At 33.7% G+C, this 11,844-nt stretch overlaps 2 protein-coding genes across 3 annotated transcripts; one reads left to right on the top strand and one right to left on the bottom strand.

Moving 5' to 3' along the window:
- The first annotated feature begins 3,026 nt into the window (after positions 1 to 3,026).
- Positions 3,027 to 6,232, top strand: LOC110895671. Of its 2 annotated transcripts, none has more exons than XM_022142997.2 (3): positions 3,027 to 3,248; positions 4,242 to 4,444; positions 5,725 to 6,232. In XM_022142997.2, exons 2-3 carry the CDS (start codon positions 4,307 to 4,309, stop codon positions 6,109 to 6,111), a joined length of 525 nt encoding a protein of 174 aa, XP_021998689.1. In that variant the 5' UTR covers positions 3,027 to 3,248; positions 4,242 to 4,306; the 3' UTR covers positions 6,112 to 6,232. The 2 variants fall into 2 exon arrangements, with proteins under 2 accessions (XP_021998689.1, XP_021998690.1); XM_022142998.2 differs by lacking the exon at positions 5,725 to 6,232 and adding an exon at positions 5,158 to 5,668 and having other exon boundaries at positions 3,091 to 3,248.
- A 1,144-nt stretch (positions 6,233 to 7,376) lies between these two features.
- LOC110895673 lies at positions 7,377 to 10,965 on the bottom strand. Its single transcript, XM_022142999.2, has 4 exons — positions 10,690 to 10,965; positions 8,769 to 8,858; positions 8,590 to 8,686; positions 7,377 to 7,634 (listed from the first exon to the last, which is right to left on the bottom strand). The coding sequence occupies exons 1-4, from the start codon at positions 10,916 to 10,918 to the stop codon at positions 7,496 to 7,498; spliced, it is 555 nt and encodes a 184-aa protein (XP_021998691.1). The 5' UTR covers positions 10,919 to 10,965; the 3' UTR covers positions 7,377 to 7,495.
- Between the last annotated feature and the right edge of the window lie 879 nt (positions 10,966 to 11,844).

The following is an 11,844-nucleotide window of genomic DNA, read 5'->3' as shown; positions in this document are numbered from 1 at the left end:
TATATTATCTAAGACTTCATTTTCAATTAGTCATAGGCTCAATTAACCTAATGGGCTGAATTCTAAAGTATAAACCATAAAAGAAAATGATTTGTAAACAAGTCTTACTTGAAACTGGTATGAGTTTACTTTTTTTTTTTTTAAATATAACATGTATATATTGGATTTTTTTTTTTTTTGAAAATATATGTCCCTCGAAATCACAGGCCCTGTGCGGAAGTCCTTCCTGCACACCATCTAAGCCTCCCCTGATGATAATTATGTAGATAGAAAAAGCATGAAATATAAAAAATACGAAGAGAACACACGTTTTAGTATATATCATATATAAATATAAACTAGCTTATATCCCGTGTGACACACGGGTTTAAAAAAGTAAAATTTTAAAACATATTAATAAATATGATGTATGATTTTTTAAAAATCAAAATAACATGAAACCAAGTAATTTGAAATAATAATATTTTGACACTTATAAGTTCCATTTTTTATATATGAACACGAGTTTTAATTTAGTAAGTTGTCTGGAAACATAAGTCAACATCTCATATATATTATGAACTCCATCGTTTCATAACAAAAACATGGGCATAAAACTCATATATATTATGGGGAAAGTTCTTGTACAAATAATCTTAACATACTAAACATACAAATTGAAGGAAAACTCAAAAAGACACGATGACATTTTTGTAATTATCAATAACTATCAAAGTTACTCTACAAATATACCTGAAAAACCTAAAAAAACCTAACCCCCCCCCCCCCAAGCTAAAATGCTAAAAACTAAACCCCAAAAAAACCTAAAAAAATCTATAAAAAAAAACACACACACACAAAATTATTTTATTTTATTTTTTTAACGTTTTTTTATTAAAAAATCGCTACTTTTAGTAGCAACAAAAAAAATATTAATAAGTTTTTTTTTGCTAACAAAATGTAGCGATTTTTTATAAAAAAATATTAAAAAAAATTGTGTTTTTAGGTATTTTTGGTTGAGTTCACATTTGTATAGTAACTTTGATAGTTGGTGGTAATTACAAAAATGTCACCTTGTCTTTTTGAGTTTTCCTTCAATTTGTATGTTTAGTATGTTAAGATTATTTGTATTTGATCTTTTGCCTATATATTATAGTGTCAAGTAACGTCCTATTTCATGATTGTTTCTATGAAGAAGAAATATTTAATACGCGAGTAAACATAGATACGTGATACTATTCTGCAATAATCAAATCACATAAATTTTTATGACATCTAGAAACAATATTACTTATTATCAAGGCTCTAAACGAATCGAACATCCAGCGAACAATTCGTGAACTGTTTGGCGGGAAGTTTTTTACGTTCGTTCGTTTAATTAATGAACAAACATGAACAACAAATTCCATTCGGTTAGTTAAATTAACGAACACGAACAGATGTCTCGTTCGTTCAATTGCGTTCGTAAACGTTCAGTAATGTGTTCGTGAAAATTCGTTCATGTTCATTTGTTTATTTTGTTCATTAAATATTTTTTAGCATTTATTTATTTTTATCAAAACTTTGGTATTCTTTAATTTTTATTTATCTCATTACCCAAACAAATAAAATAGGAAACTCTATCTTCACCTTGTTTACGCATACTACCACTTTCCTTCCCATCCACATTGAAAACATATCATCGACATTCGTTCAACGGTTAGGGTTTCAAGGTCTTGCGCCATTCCCTCTCACCATCCACCTCTAGCCACCGTTGTCTTTCCGTTTTTATCTGTGTTCGTGAACCGTTCGTAAACACGTTCCTTTCCTTAATGAATGAACAAGAACATAAAATCTCGTTCGATAAGTGTTCATGAACCCTTCGTGAACACATTATATCCTTAATGAACGAACACGAATAAGGTCTTGTTTGTATTCATTGGGTTTGTTTACAGCACTACTTATTATTTTCTTTTCTAAAAAAACGTATACTAAAAGTGTTTAGATACTAAAGAGTAAAGACCAAAAGAAAACCTTATTGTATTAAGAAGTTTTAATAAACTACAGTCTTAACAAGGATGAGTCTTTGGTATCGGGTTATTGATACCGAACCGGTATTGTATCGAGCTATTTTCAGTACCAATTTGATACCCATTTTTTTACGTTTTTCGGGATCACTACTTTTGGTCCAGTATTGGTTCAGTACCACACAATATTTTGGGTTGATTTACCTTCAAATACCGGTACTGTACTGTATTGGTACCGGTACCGAACCGTACATCGAATTTCAGTACCAATTGGTACCCTTTTTTGACGTTTTTCAGGATCAGTACTTTCAGTTCGGTACAGATTCACTACATTACATTATTTTACCCACTTTTTACCTTCGAATATCGGTAATTTCGGTACCAATTTGGTACCCATTTTTTATTGTTTTCACGATGAGTACTTCCGGTTCGGTACGAGTTCACTACGGTATAATATTTTACCCACTTTTTACCTTCGAATACCATACCATACCGGTACCGTACTAAACACTTTCGGTACCAACACCCATTTTTTACGATAGTACTTTTGGTACCGATACGGTACCAAACTCATCCCTACTTCCAGTACCACTTTTCAATACTTTTGATTCGATATCTCTAGTCAAAATCGTTTACAAGTTGAAACTAAAATGTAAAGTTTTTGGAGTAAATTACAAAAATCGTCTTTTATTTATGTCACTTATTGCAAACTGTGTCGTTTGTCTTCAATAATTACAGAAAACGTACTCGATGTTTGCAAACCCTTGCAAGTTATGTCCTTTAGCCCTAACTCAGTTAATTTTTGTGGTTAAATCTGACCAAATGAACCCCACATGAAGGTTTTTTTTAGTTAAATTTGACCAAATGGACCCCACATGAGAGTAAAATGACCAAAATACCCTCATGTGGGGTCCATTTGGTCAGATTTAACCACTAAAAATTAACTTAAGGCTAAATGACATAACTTGTAAGGGTTTGCAAACATCGAGTACATTTTCTGTAATTATTAAAGATAAAATACACAGTTTACAATAAGTGACATAGATAAAGGATGATTTTTGTAATTTACTCAAGTTTTTGTGTCGATTGAAGAAGTTGTTGAATAAATAGCCAATAATAATCAGCCACTCTCTCCGATCATAACCATACCTAACGTCATCACCTCGATTTTCATGGCATTTGTGTATATATCTTCCTAATTACAACATCACCCTCACAAATTGATAGCGGGTGTTGATCAAATTCTTGCAATTTCGCAGCTAGGTAATGATCCTCACATTTTCCCCAATTTACATTTCAACGATTTGACTTAATTGGAGTTTCATTCAGTGTAATCTACTTGATTGTTGAATGTTACTTGATAATTTGTTATTTTTTCGCATTTTTAAATTTTTTGAATGTTGATAAGGTTGTATAAGATTGATTTTTGTTGGGGTTTTGCTTGATAATTTGTAGAATTGGGTTTTGATGTCTTTGTGGGAAGAAATTTTGCATTTTTATTTGTGGGTTTTGGTTGTAGAGTTGAATTTAACCTAAATTGAATCAATTTACTTTGGAACAGAAGATTTTATCTTCACAAAGTACTTTTATATTATCACCATTGTTGTTTTTTTACTATGTGACAGTTGCTTAGCTGTTAGACAGTTAGTTTTATATGGGTTTTAGAAAGTGTGAGACGCTCATAGGCGTTTAGGTCCCGAAAGCCGAGGTGTGAAGGGTGAAGTGCTGCCTTAAGGTGTTAATGCATATTTGTGACTAAAAGCTTGATATATGGATTAGATTGATCGCCGTGTAATCATTTGTATTTTATTTTGTGCAAGTGTGTGCGAATCTAAAATCACTACGCAAGCATGGGCGAAGGATAGTGGGGGCGGCCGACCCCCCGAACTTTTCGCTCAGTAGTGGAGAGTATATAGTTTTCGTATAGAAATTTTTGAGTATATACGTTTTCGACCCCCAATTTTATAGAAATTTTTTGGTATATATGTTTTGACCCCCCCGGTCGGAAATCTCAAGCTTCGCCATTGTACGCAAATACTTTTCTAAAACAAATACTTTTCAAATTATTAACAGACACAATTTCTATCAAATAATGAATAACATGTTGATAGGGGATGAAATGATACTCAACGTTTACGTAAATATTTATGGGGCATAATTTCACTTTTATAAAGTTTCCATACTTGACGTGTCACTTATATAGTTTCCTTTGGTTGTTAGGTATATGATTAACTACCTTGTATTTTTATGTTTCAGATGTGATAGTGTATTCAACTTGTTTGGTTTCATACAATACGAACCCTAAAAGTCAAATAGTCAAGATGGAGGAAGAGATGGTTAGAATGAGCAACATCATGCCAGTGGAGCTTGCAATTAAAAGGGAGCTAGAGTATCGTAAGAAAATGGAAGCGTTAAAATATCAACATCAAAATGACTTCAAACCACTCATATCCGCACAGGTAACCCTAGGGCCCACATATCCGATATTAAACTGATAATATCGTCAATGATAGTTATCTATAAATTAATTGATTACTAATAACTCTATGTTACGTAACGTGCCTTTAAAACAAAATATACTAGATATGTACTATTAAATACGCGTTTAACGTATACTTTCGCATTTATGTGTGTTACATAGATTTCTTATTTTATCTAAAGTACATAGATGGTCCCTGTGGTTAACCAAAATTTTGGATTTGGTCCCTAGCTTTTCAAAAGTACACGGATGGTTCTTGTGGTTTGCACTTTGTAACGCATTTAGTCCCCAGCTAACAAATCTTGGATTTTAGCAGGTCCAAGTTAGGGACTAAATGCGTTACAAAGTGCAAACCACAGGGACCATCCATGTACTTTTGGGAAAAGTTGGGGACTAAATGTGTTACAAAGTGTAAACCATAAGGACCATCTGTGTACTTTTGGAAAGCTAGGGACCAAGTCCAAAATTTTGGTAAACCACAGGGACCATCCGTGTACTTTACTCTTTATCTATTATCATTTCGCTGCTCAAGTGTTGACTTTGACCTGTTTGAACCATTTAACCCGTTTATTTTCATTTTTTTTCACGTGTTTGACCCGTTAGAGATAAAACATAATCCAAATCAGCCCACTCTTTTTTATCAATAATCAGTTTTCTCGAAAACTGTTTTGACCATAGAAATCCACATTGTAGGGCCCACCAACTCAAGCCAGGAGAGAGGATGCTGAGTTGGCACCGAGCAATTCTCGAAAGTCTCCGATGCTGCGGTTTTCTTCAAGCAGCCTAACGCGCAAAGAAAAAATTGTGTTTTCTTGCAAAGCTTGTCAGTTGACTTTCGGTTCTGTTTTTTCCCTTAGCTATCACATTGAAAGTCAACACCACAAAGTCAACATGTCTCAAATGAAGAAGCGAAAACAGTCGATTAGCAACCCGATTTGGTGTGAATTATGTCGATCTCCATGCTCAAGTTTGGGTCAAGTCGTGGCTCATCTGAATGGGTCAAGACACAATTCATCGCTCTCGAATTCAATCCGTAATTAATCAGAAATTGTGGGACCCAATTGTCGAAAGTTATCGTTTTGTGAAAGTTATTATCGTTTACAAATAGTTTAGTTTATAGACGTCGGTTATTAACTTATTAATGATATCTTATTAGGGTATTTTGTATGAAATTAAATGATAATCAAGTTAAAAGTATTCTCTATATGTAGCATATTGTTATGGTTTCTTGTTTCAAAATTGCTAAAATGTTTCATACAGGGGCCAGTTTTCGAAAGTCAAACACCCGTTGACCGGAAAAGAAAGTTACAGCCGTTCAACGAACAATGCTCTCGCACACTGCAGTCTTCTAGAAGCAGTCGGCCTTCTTCTTCAAGGTTTGTTTGCGTGGTCTGCCGTATCGCGTTTGCTACTGCGTACCATCTAAAGGTTCACGGTGAAACTTCGGCACATAAAAACAAACTTTGCGACTCGAGAAGAGGTGGTAAAGCGATGAGTAATCCGTTTTTATGTGAAGTTTGTGATATTATGTGTTCGAGTGGTAGAGTGATGGAGTTTCATGTCGCCGGAATAAAACATGCTACATGTCTTAGAGAGTTTGAGGATGCAAAAAGGGAAAGGATTTATGGGAATTATGTCTCCAATTAGTAAGATTTGAATAAGAGTTAATTACTGTTTTCGTCCACGTGGTTTGTCAAAAATCACTATTTCAGTCCATTAGTTTAAAAATTGCAATTTCAGTCCCTGAGGTTTCACTTTCGTAACCATTTCAGTCCATTATTATGTTAAGTACAAGGACTGAAATGGTTACGAGGTGGATTGAAATGGTTACGAAAGTGAACCACAAGGACTGAAATCGTAATTTTTAAACTAATGGACTGAAATAGTGATTTTTGACAAACCAGAAGGACGAAAACAGTAATTAACTCTTTGAATAATGTTTTCCCCCTTCATGTGGTTTGAATAAAGTTTTTGAATTTTGTTGTTTTTTTTAATCAGTTAAAAGATTCATTTTGCCTGTTGGAATAATGTTGACCTGTTTTTTTTTTATGTATCTAATGATTTATCTTGTTATTTACTACCTTGAAATTCCCATGATTACTTGGAATAGGGTTGGTAAACGAATCGAATGAACATGAAAGAGGCCCTCTTTCGTGTTAATTCGTTTAAGTTTAACCAAACAAACGAAAGCATTTTCTTGTTCATGTTTGTTAGTTATAGGGCTTGCTGAAAAAATACACGTGATTATATCTAGACACGATTAGATCTGTTTACTGAAAAAATACACGTGATTTTTTTACCTTTTAAAAATAAATAGTTTTATGAGGTTAGGATCTATCATTTCTTCTTCTTGGTACATAAAACGTAAAACTGTGTTATAAACATGAGATATAAAGTAGTTAAACGAGTTGTATTCATGTTTAATACTTGTGTTACACGCGTCGTTAGAGACCTGTTAAACCCGATAAGACACGATTTGTCAGCCCTAGTTAGTTAAGTAAATACAATTTGTTCATCTTCGTTTAATAAAACGAATATAAATGAATAAACATGAAAATGCCAATACATCTAAAAAAATAGCCTATTAAAACTTAAAAATATTTTATTATTAACAATATTTATTATTTATATTATTTATATATAAATATAAATAAATAGTTCACTACGTAAATAAACGAACAAGAGTTTGTTTACGTTACAGTATATACTCTTGTTCATGTCTGTTTGTTTAACGAATAATGAACAAGTAGTTCACAAGCGGCTCGACAAATTTTTAGTTCATTTACGACCCTAGATGAAAATAGCCGATGGTCATGATACGCTACCTTGTTTCTGTGTTTCGAGGTTGTTTTGAGGGTCAAATCCTTCGTGTTTAAGGTTTCTATTAGTTCATTAACTTATCTACAATGGTGTGACATAATCCTTGTTATAAATCATGCTTAACATGTAAAACTTCCATGTTTCCATTAACATTGTTCATGTCATCAATCGATAACGAAAATACAGCTAGTCTACAAAATGTACAAGAATTTCATTCTATCCCGGCCTTCTTTTTCAACGCCATGATAAACTCCTCTCGTTCTTGTTGTGTCATCCCTTCGGCTGAGCAATCGCCAACTCCCCATTCCGCTCCTCTTATGCAATACTTGTCTTGAATCGCTTGTCGATTCCTGAAAATTTCTCATAGCTTAATCACAAACTTTACCATAATCATTTGTCAATATCATTTGTTAAGAAAAATCAGCCTGGATCTCAGTGTTAAAAACTTATGTAACAATGATGAACTAGTAAGCTAAATACCATGAAGTAACTTTTTATGCAATTATAAAAAAAAAAAAATACCATCTTAGTTGGACCAATTTAAAAGGAGTAACAAGTCACTATTTAAATATATCATAATTCACATTGATTTTTTGTGTTGCATAATTTGAACTATGTAATGCAATTTTGCTAAAAAAAAATTGGTAACAAAGAAAGTACATTGCATTGAGAAATGCATATTGTTAATGAAGAGATTATTAGTGAAGTCAAGTCCATCGGCTTTCTTTGGTTTAAGAGTAGGTCTAAATTTAATTCGGTCTTTTGGGTAGATTGGTGTAAATTTGTAATTATATAATTTTCTTTTTGTGGTTGTAGGCTTCCCTAGTTCGGGGTTGCTTTGTCGTGTGTTTTAATGAAGTTTTCAAAAAAAAAAAAAGTTAACTGCCATTTTCGTTCATGCAGTTTGTCCAATTATGCCAGTCCAGGCCAAATTTCAGAATTGTACCATTTTCATCCCTGACATTCTTGAAAAATGCCAATTCCGTCCAAAAAGTTAACAGCCGTTAGCTTAGACTGTTAAGCGAGGGGTAAAAAGGTAATCTTACCCCTTCTAAAGTTACCTGTCATTTACGTCCCTGACATTCGGGTGGTTTGTTTACAGGGACAGAAACGGCACAAGGGGTAATATTACCTTTTTACCCCTCATTGAACAGTCAAAGTTAACGACCGTTAACTTTTTGGACGGAACTGGCATATCTCAGGAACATCAGGGACGGAAATGGTACAAATATGAAATTTAAAGATTACTAAATGGACATTTAGAAATATATGAGTATGACAAATGTATATGAGGAAGGGCCTTACTTTTCTTTGTTCAACTTGGATCTTTCAAGCAACTCCTTAAGCAAGGGAGACTCTCTAAATCTTGCATCATTTTCTGCATACCTTTTCTGATTTTCTTCTGCAATAACTTATACTTTGTGTTAGGGAATCAGAATTAGAATTAGAATTGTAAGTAAAAGAGTTGGTAAGGCACACGATACCGTTGAAGCGAGTGAGGGAATCAATCTTTGGTAGTTCAGGACCAGGGACTGATTCTATTCCAGGGAAACCCGAAAGTATTCCGGCGTGGGCTATAACCATCATCGCCAAACCAATTAGTCTAGTAAAGGGAATACAAAGAACAAAGTATGGTTGTATCGTGTTGTGTTTCTTTTATCAATATATTTGATACCAAAATTTATGTAAACTTTAAAACGATTAAACAACGGGTTTGCAACCACGTATCATATACCAGGAGGTTCGACCAGTTAAACTAGGAACCATACCAGGAGGTTTTCACTCGCCGAGCTAAATACTTAAAACCAGACTAGTTAAAGCAGGTAGGATAGCTAGATCAATGGTTGTTTTGGTTTTCAGAACACTGCACATATTGATCATTATTCTAATAAAGTTACACAAACTATATTTTCAATGGTAACTCTAGTCCAACATTATTCAACTATTGTAAATTCAAAAGGGTGTTACGGCGCAGTTTGTTGCCCCGTTTACCTATCATTTGTTTGCAATTGGTTGGTTTCACATTTTAATTGAAAGATAGTTTTGTATTCAAAAGTCGTTAATAGTAATTCTTCGTCGCTAAAGGTTTCAAACTTTGTATTTAGTAGAATTGGTTTTTCTATTCAAAAGGGGGTGGCGGCGCAACTTGTTGCCCGACTACCTGCCATTGCTTTTTCGTGTGGAATGATTTTCTGAACATAATAATAATAATTATAAATCTGAGGTTACTATGTGTTTATTTCTTTTTTCCGAATTTAACCTAAAGTAATATGTAAATTGGAAAGAAACAAAACAGTAGTCAGTAATCAAGTTTCCTAATTGTTTTAGTTAGTTCACTCACTATTAACCGGTTGATAAAAATATACTAACAACCTAATTATCATAAAACTTGAGTGATTTTTATTCTTAAAAAAATATAAATAAGTGCCTATCATGAAAACATCAAAACTTTAATATAATAATTTTCAGACGTCTATAAAAAAATCCCCCCCACTTGTGGCCTAGTAGTAGGAGACTTGGGTTTTCCAATGGAGACTCAAGTTCAATTCTCACTTGTCTTAGAGCCCACGGGGCGGTTACGTTATAGCATCACGGGAATTTGCATAACGCGTGGAACTTCAAAATCCCCACCCGACCTCATTGTATAACGCGTTAATATATAACGAAAATCCAATTTCGTTATTTTTACAACGCGTGATGTTTTTTTTTGTGAGTGTATTGTTGGTTGGGGGGAAATTGTTGGGTGTGGTGGTGAGTGATGACCACCCCCACTAAAAAAGGTTGTGAGTGATGAAAAAAATGGTTGATGACATGGCGGAACTTGATTGGTGCTTGTGAGTGATAGAATTCTATCACTAGTGACCACCCCCCTCCCCTTATATTGGGGTGGATATTGGGCAATGATGGTGACAAACCCACCGAGGGGGGCATCTCGTGTGGAGGCAGTACGGTTTACGGGGGAACGCCGTAACCAAGTCTGACCAATCCAACGCAGGCCCAGTTAAGACAACTTAGTCTGGTTAGATCTTGGCTAGGGCCGCCGTGTAGGCGGTGTGACATTGGGTCAATCAAAAAGTAAGTCACTGTTAAAAAAAAGACGCCTATAAAAACATTTCCTAATTAAACAGTCAAGATATTTGTCATTCTGATTGTGTTTATTATGTGGATTTAAAATAGTCAAATTTGCATGATCAAGTAAAAAGTTATAGTAAAGAAAACCATTATTTGAGAGCATATGAGATCACCTACCAATCTTTGTTCTAAAAACTTATTACATTTTATAAAAATATGTAGATAAGGTAATGAACTAATGATGCTAAAACAACTTGTGTTATATTTATTAGCATAAAAGGTAATATTAAGTTATTAACCAATGCAAAGAAAGAGAGTAGTATAAGTATATACCAGGGTATGATGAGAGAAGAAGAGTCATTGAAGCAGCTAAAGGAATAAGAGACTTATCAAACCAGCTTCTTTTTTGGTACATCAATGAATTTGGTGGTGATGAATGTAAATTAATATTACATGGGTATTTGTCGCTGCGGCCGCCAGTGACGGTGGCGGCGGTGACGGTGGACCGTGAAGTTGAGAGGCAAGTGTGGCATGTAGGTCCAAATGAAGCAGAAGAAACCATGGCTACTTCTCTTCAGTTTGTTAAAAGAGAGGGTAAGGAGTGGATATATACTTTAGTGGTGGATCTTGAAATATAGATAATAAGGCATCGGTTGTTATTAGTATCTGACGTGGCTTGCTTCCATTGGTTGAGTGGTTGTTAGGTTTTTTTTTTTTTTTTTTTTTTTAATTGGTCCATTGGAGTGGATGGCTCATAAAGTGGAAAAAGGCCCAAATGAAGATCTGCTCGGAGAAATGAAACTAGAAGAAAATTATATTGCTAAACAAGAGCCCATATCGCTACCCAAAGCCCATATGGAAATGGCCACATGGACACCAGAGGTATACAAAAAATCCGAATCTAAAACCGAACCAAAAAATAATCCAAAACCGATCCTATGGGGAAACCGGATTTTTGAAACCGGATCCAATCCGAATTTCAGATATTTCAACCCACCAGATTTTTTTCTAGGTCTTCTCACATCGGATCTAATCTGGATTTTTTGGATCTGGATTTAAAAACTCCGGTTTCTTATTTTTTATATGAGTTTTATTGAGTTTATCTTATAAATATATTATTTATTTGCTATATTTTTACCAGTTTATGTTATATTAATTGTAAAAATCTAAAAAGATGAACTTAGGTTTGCGTATTATATTTATTTATTTATTTTTCTATGTTCTTTTAACGCACATATATTATATAGTCGATAGAACTTTTAAAAATAAATAATATATGAATTTTTTTTAGTTTAATTTGCATTATTAAAGATGTATTTGTTTCCTTAAAAATCCAAAATCCGGATTTTTTAGAAATCCGGTTTTAGATAATCTAATTCTAGTGTATAGGATTTAGGAATTCGGATTGAGTTTTATAGACCTTAGAACTGAATAAAATCCTATTCGGATTTTTACAATGCGGCTTTGACCATTGTTTGATTTTATCTT

Source organism: Helianthus annuus, chromosome 12 (assembly GCF_002127325.2).
Source record: "Helianthus annuus cultivar XRQ/B chromosome 12, HanXRQr2.0-SUNRISE, whole genome shotgun sequence".
Lineage (NCBI taxonomy): Eukaryota > Viridiplantae > Streptophyta > Magnoliopsida > Asterales > Asteraceae > Helianthus > Helianthus annuus.
The sequence above is the reverse complement of the archived record's forward strand: the minus strand, read 5'-3'. Positions and strand labels throughout refer to the sequence as shown.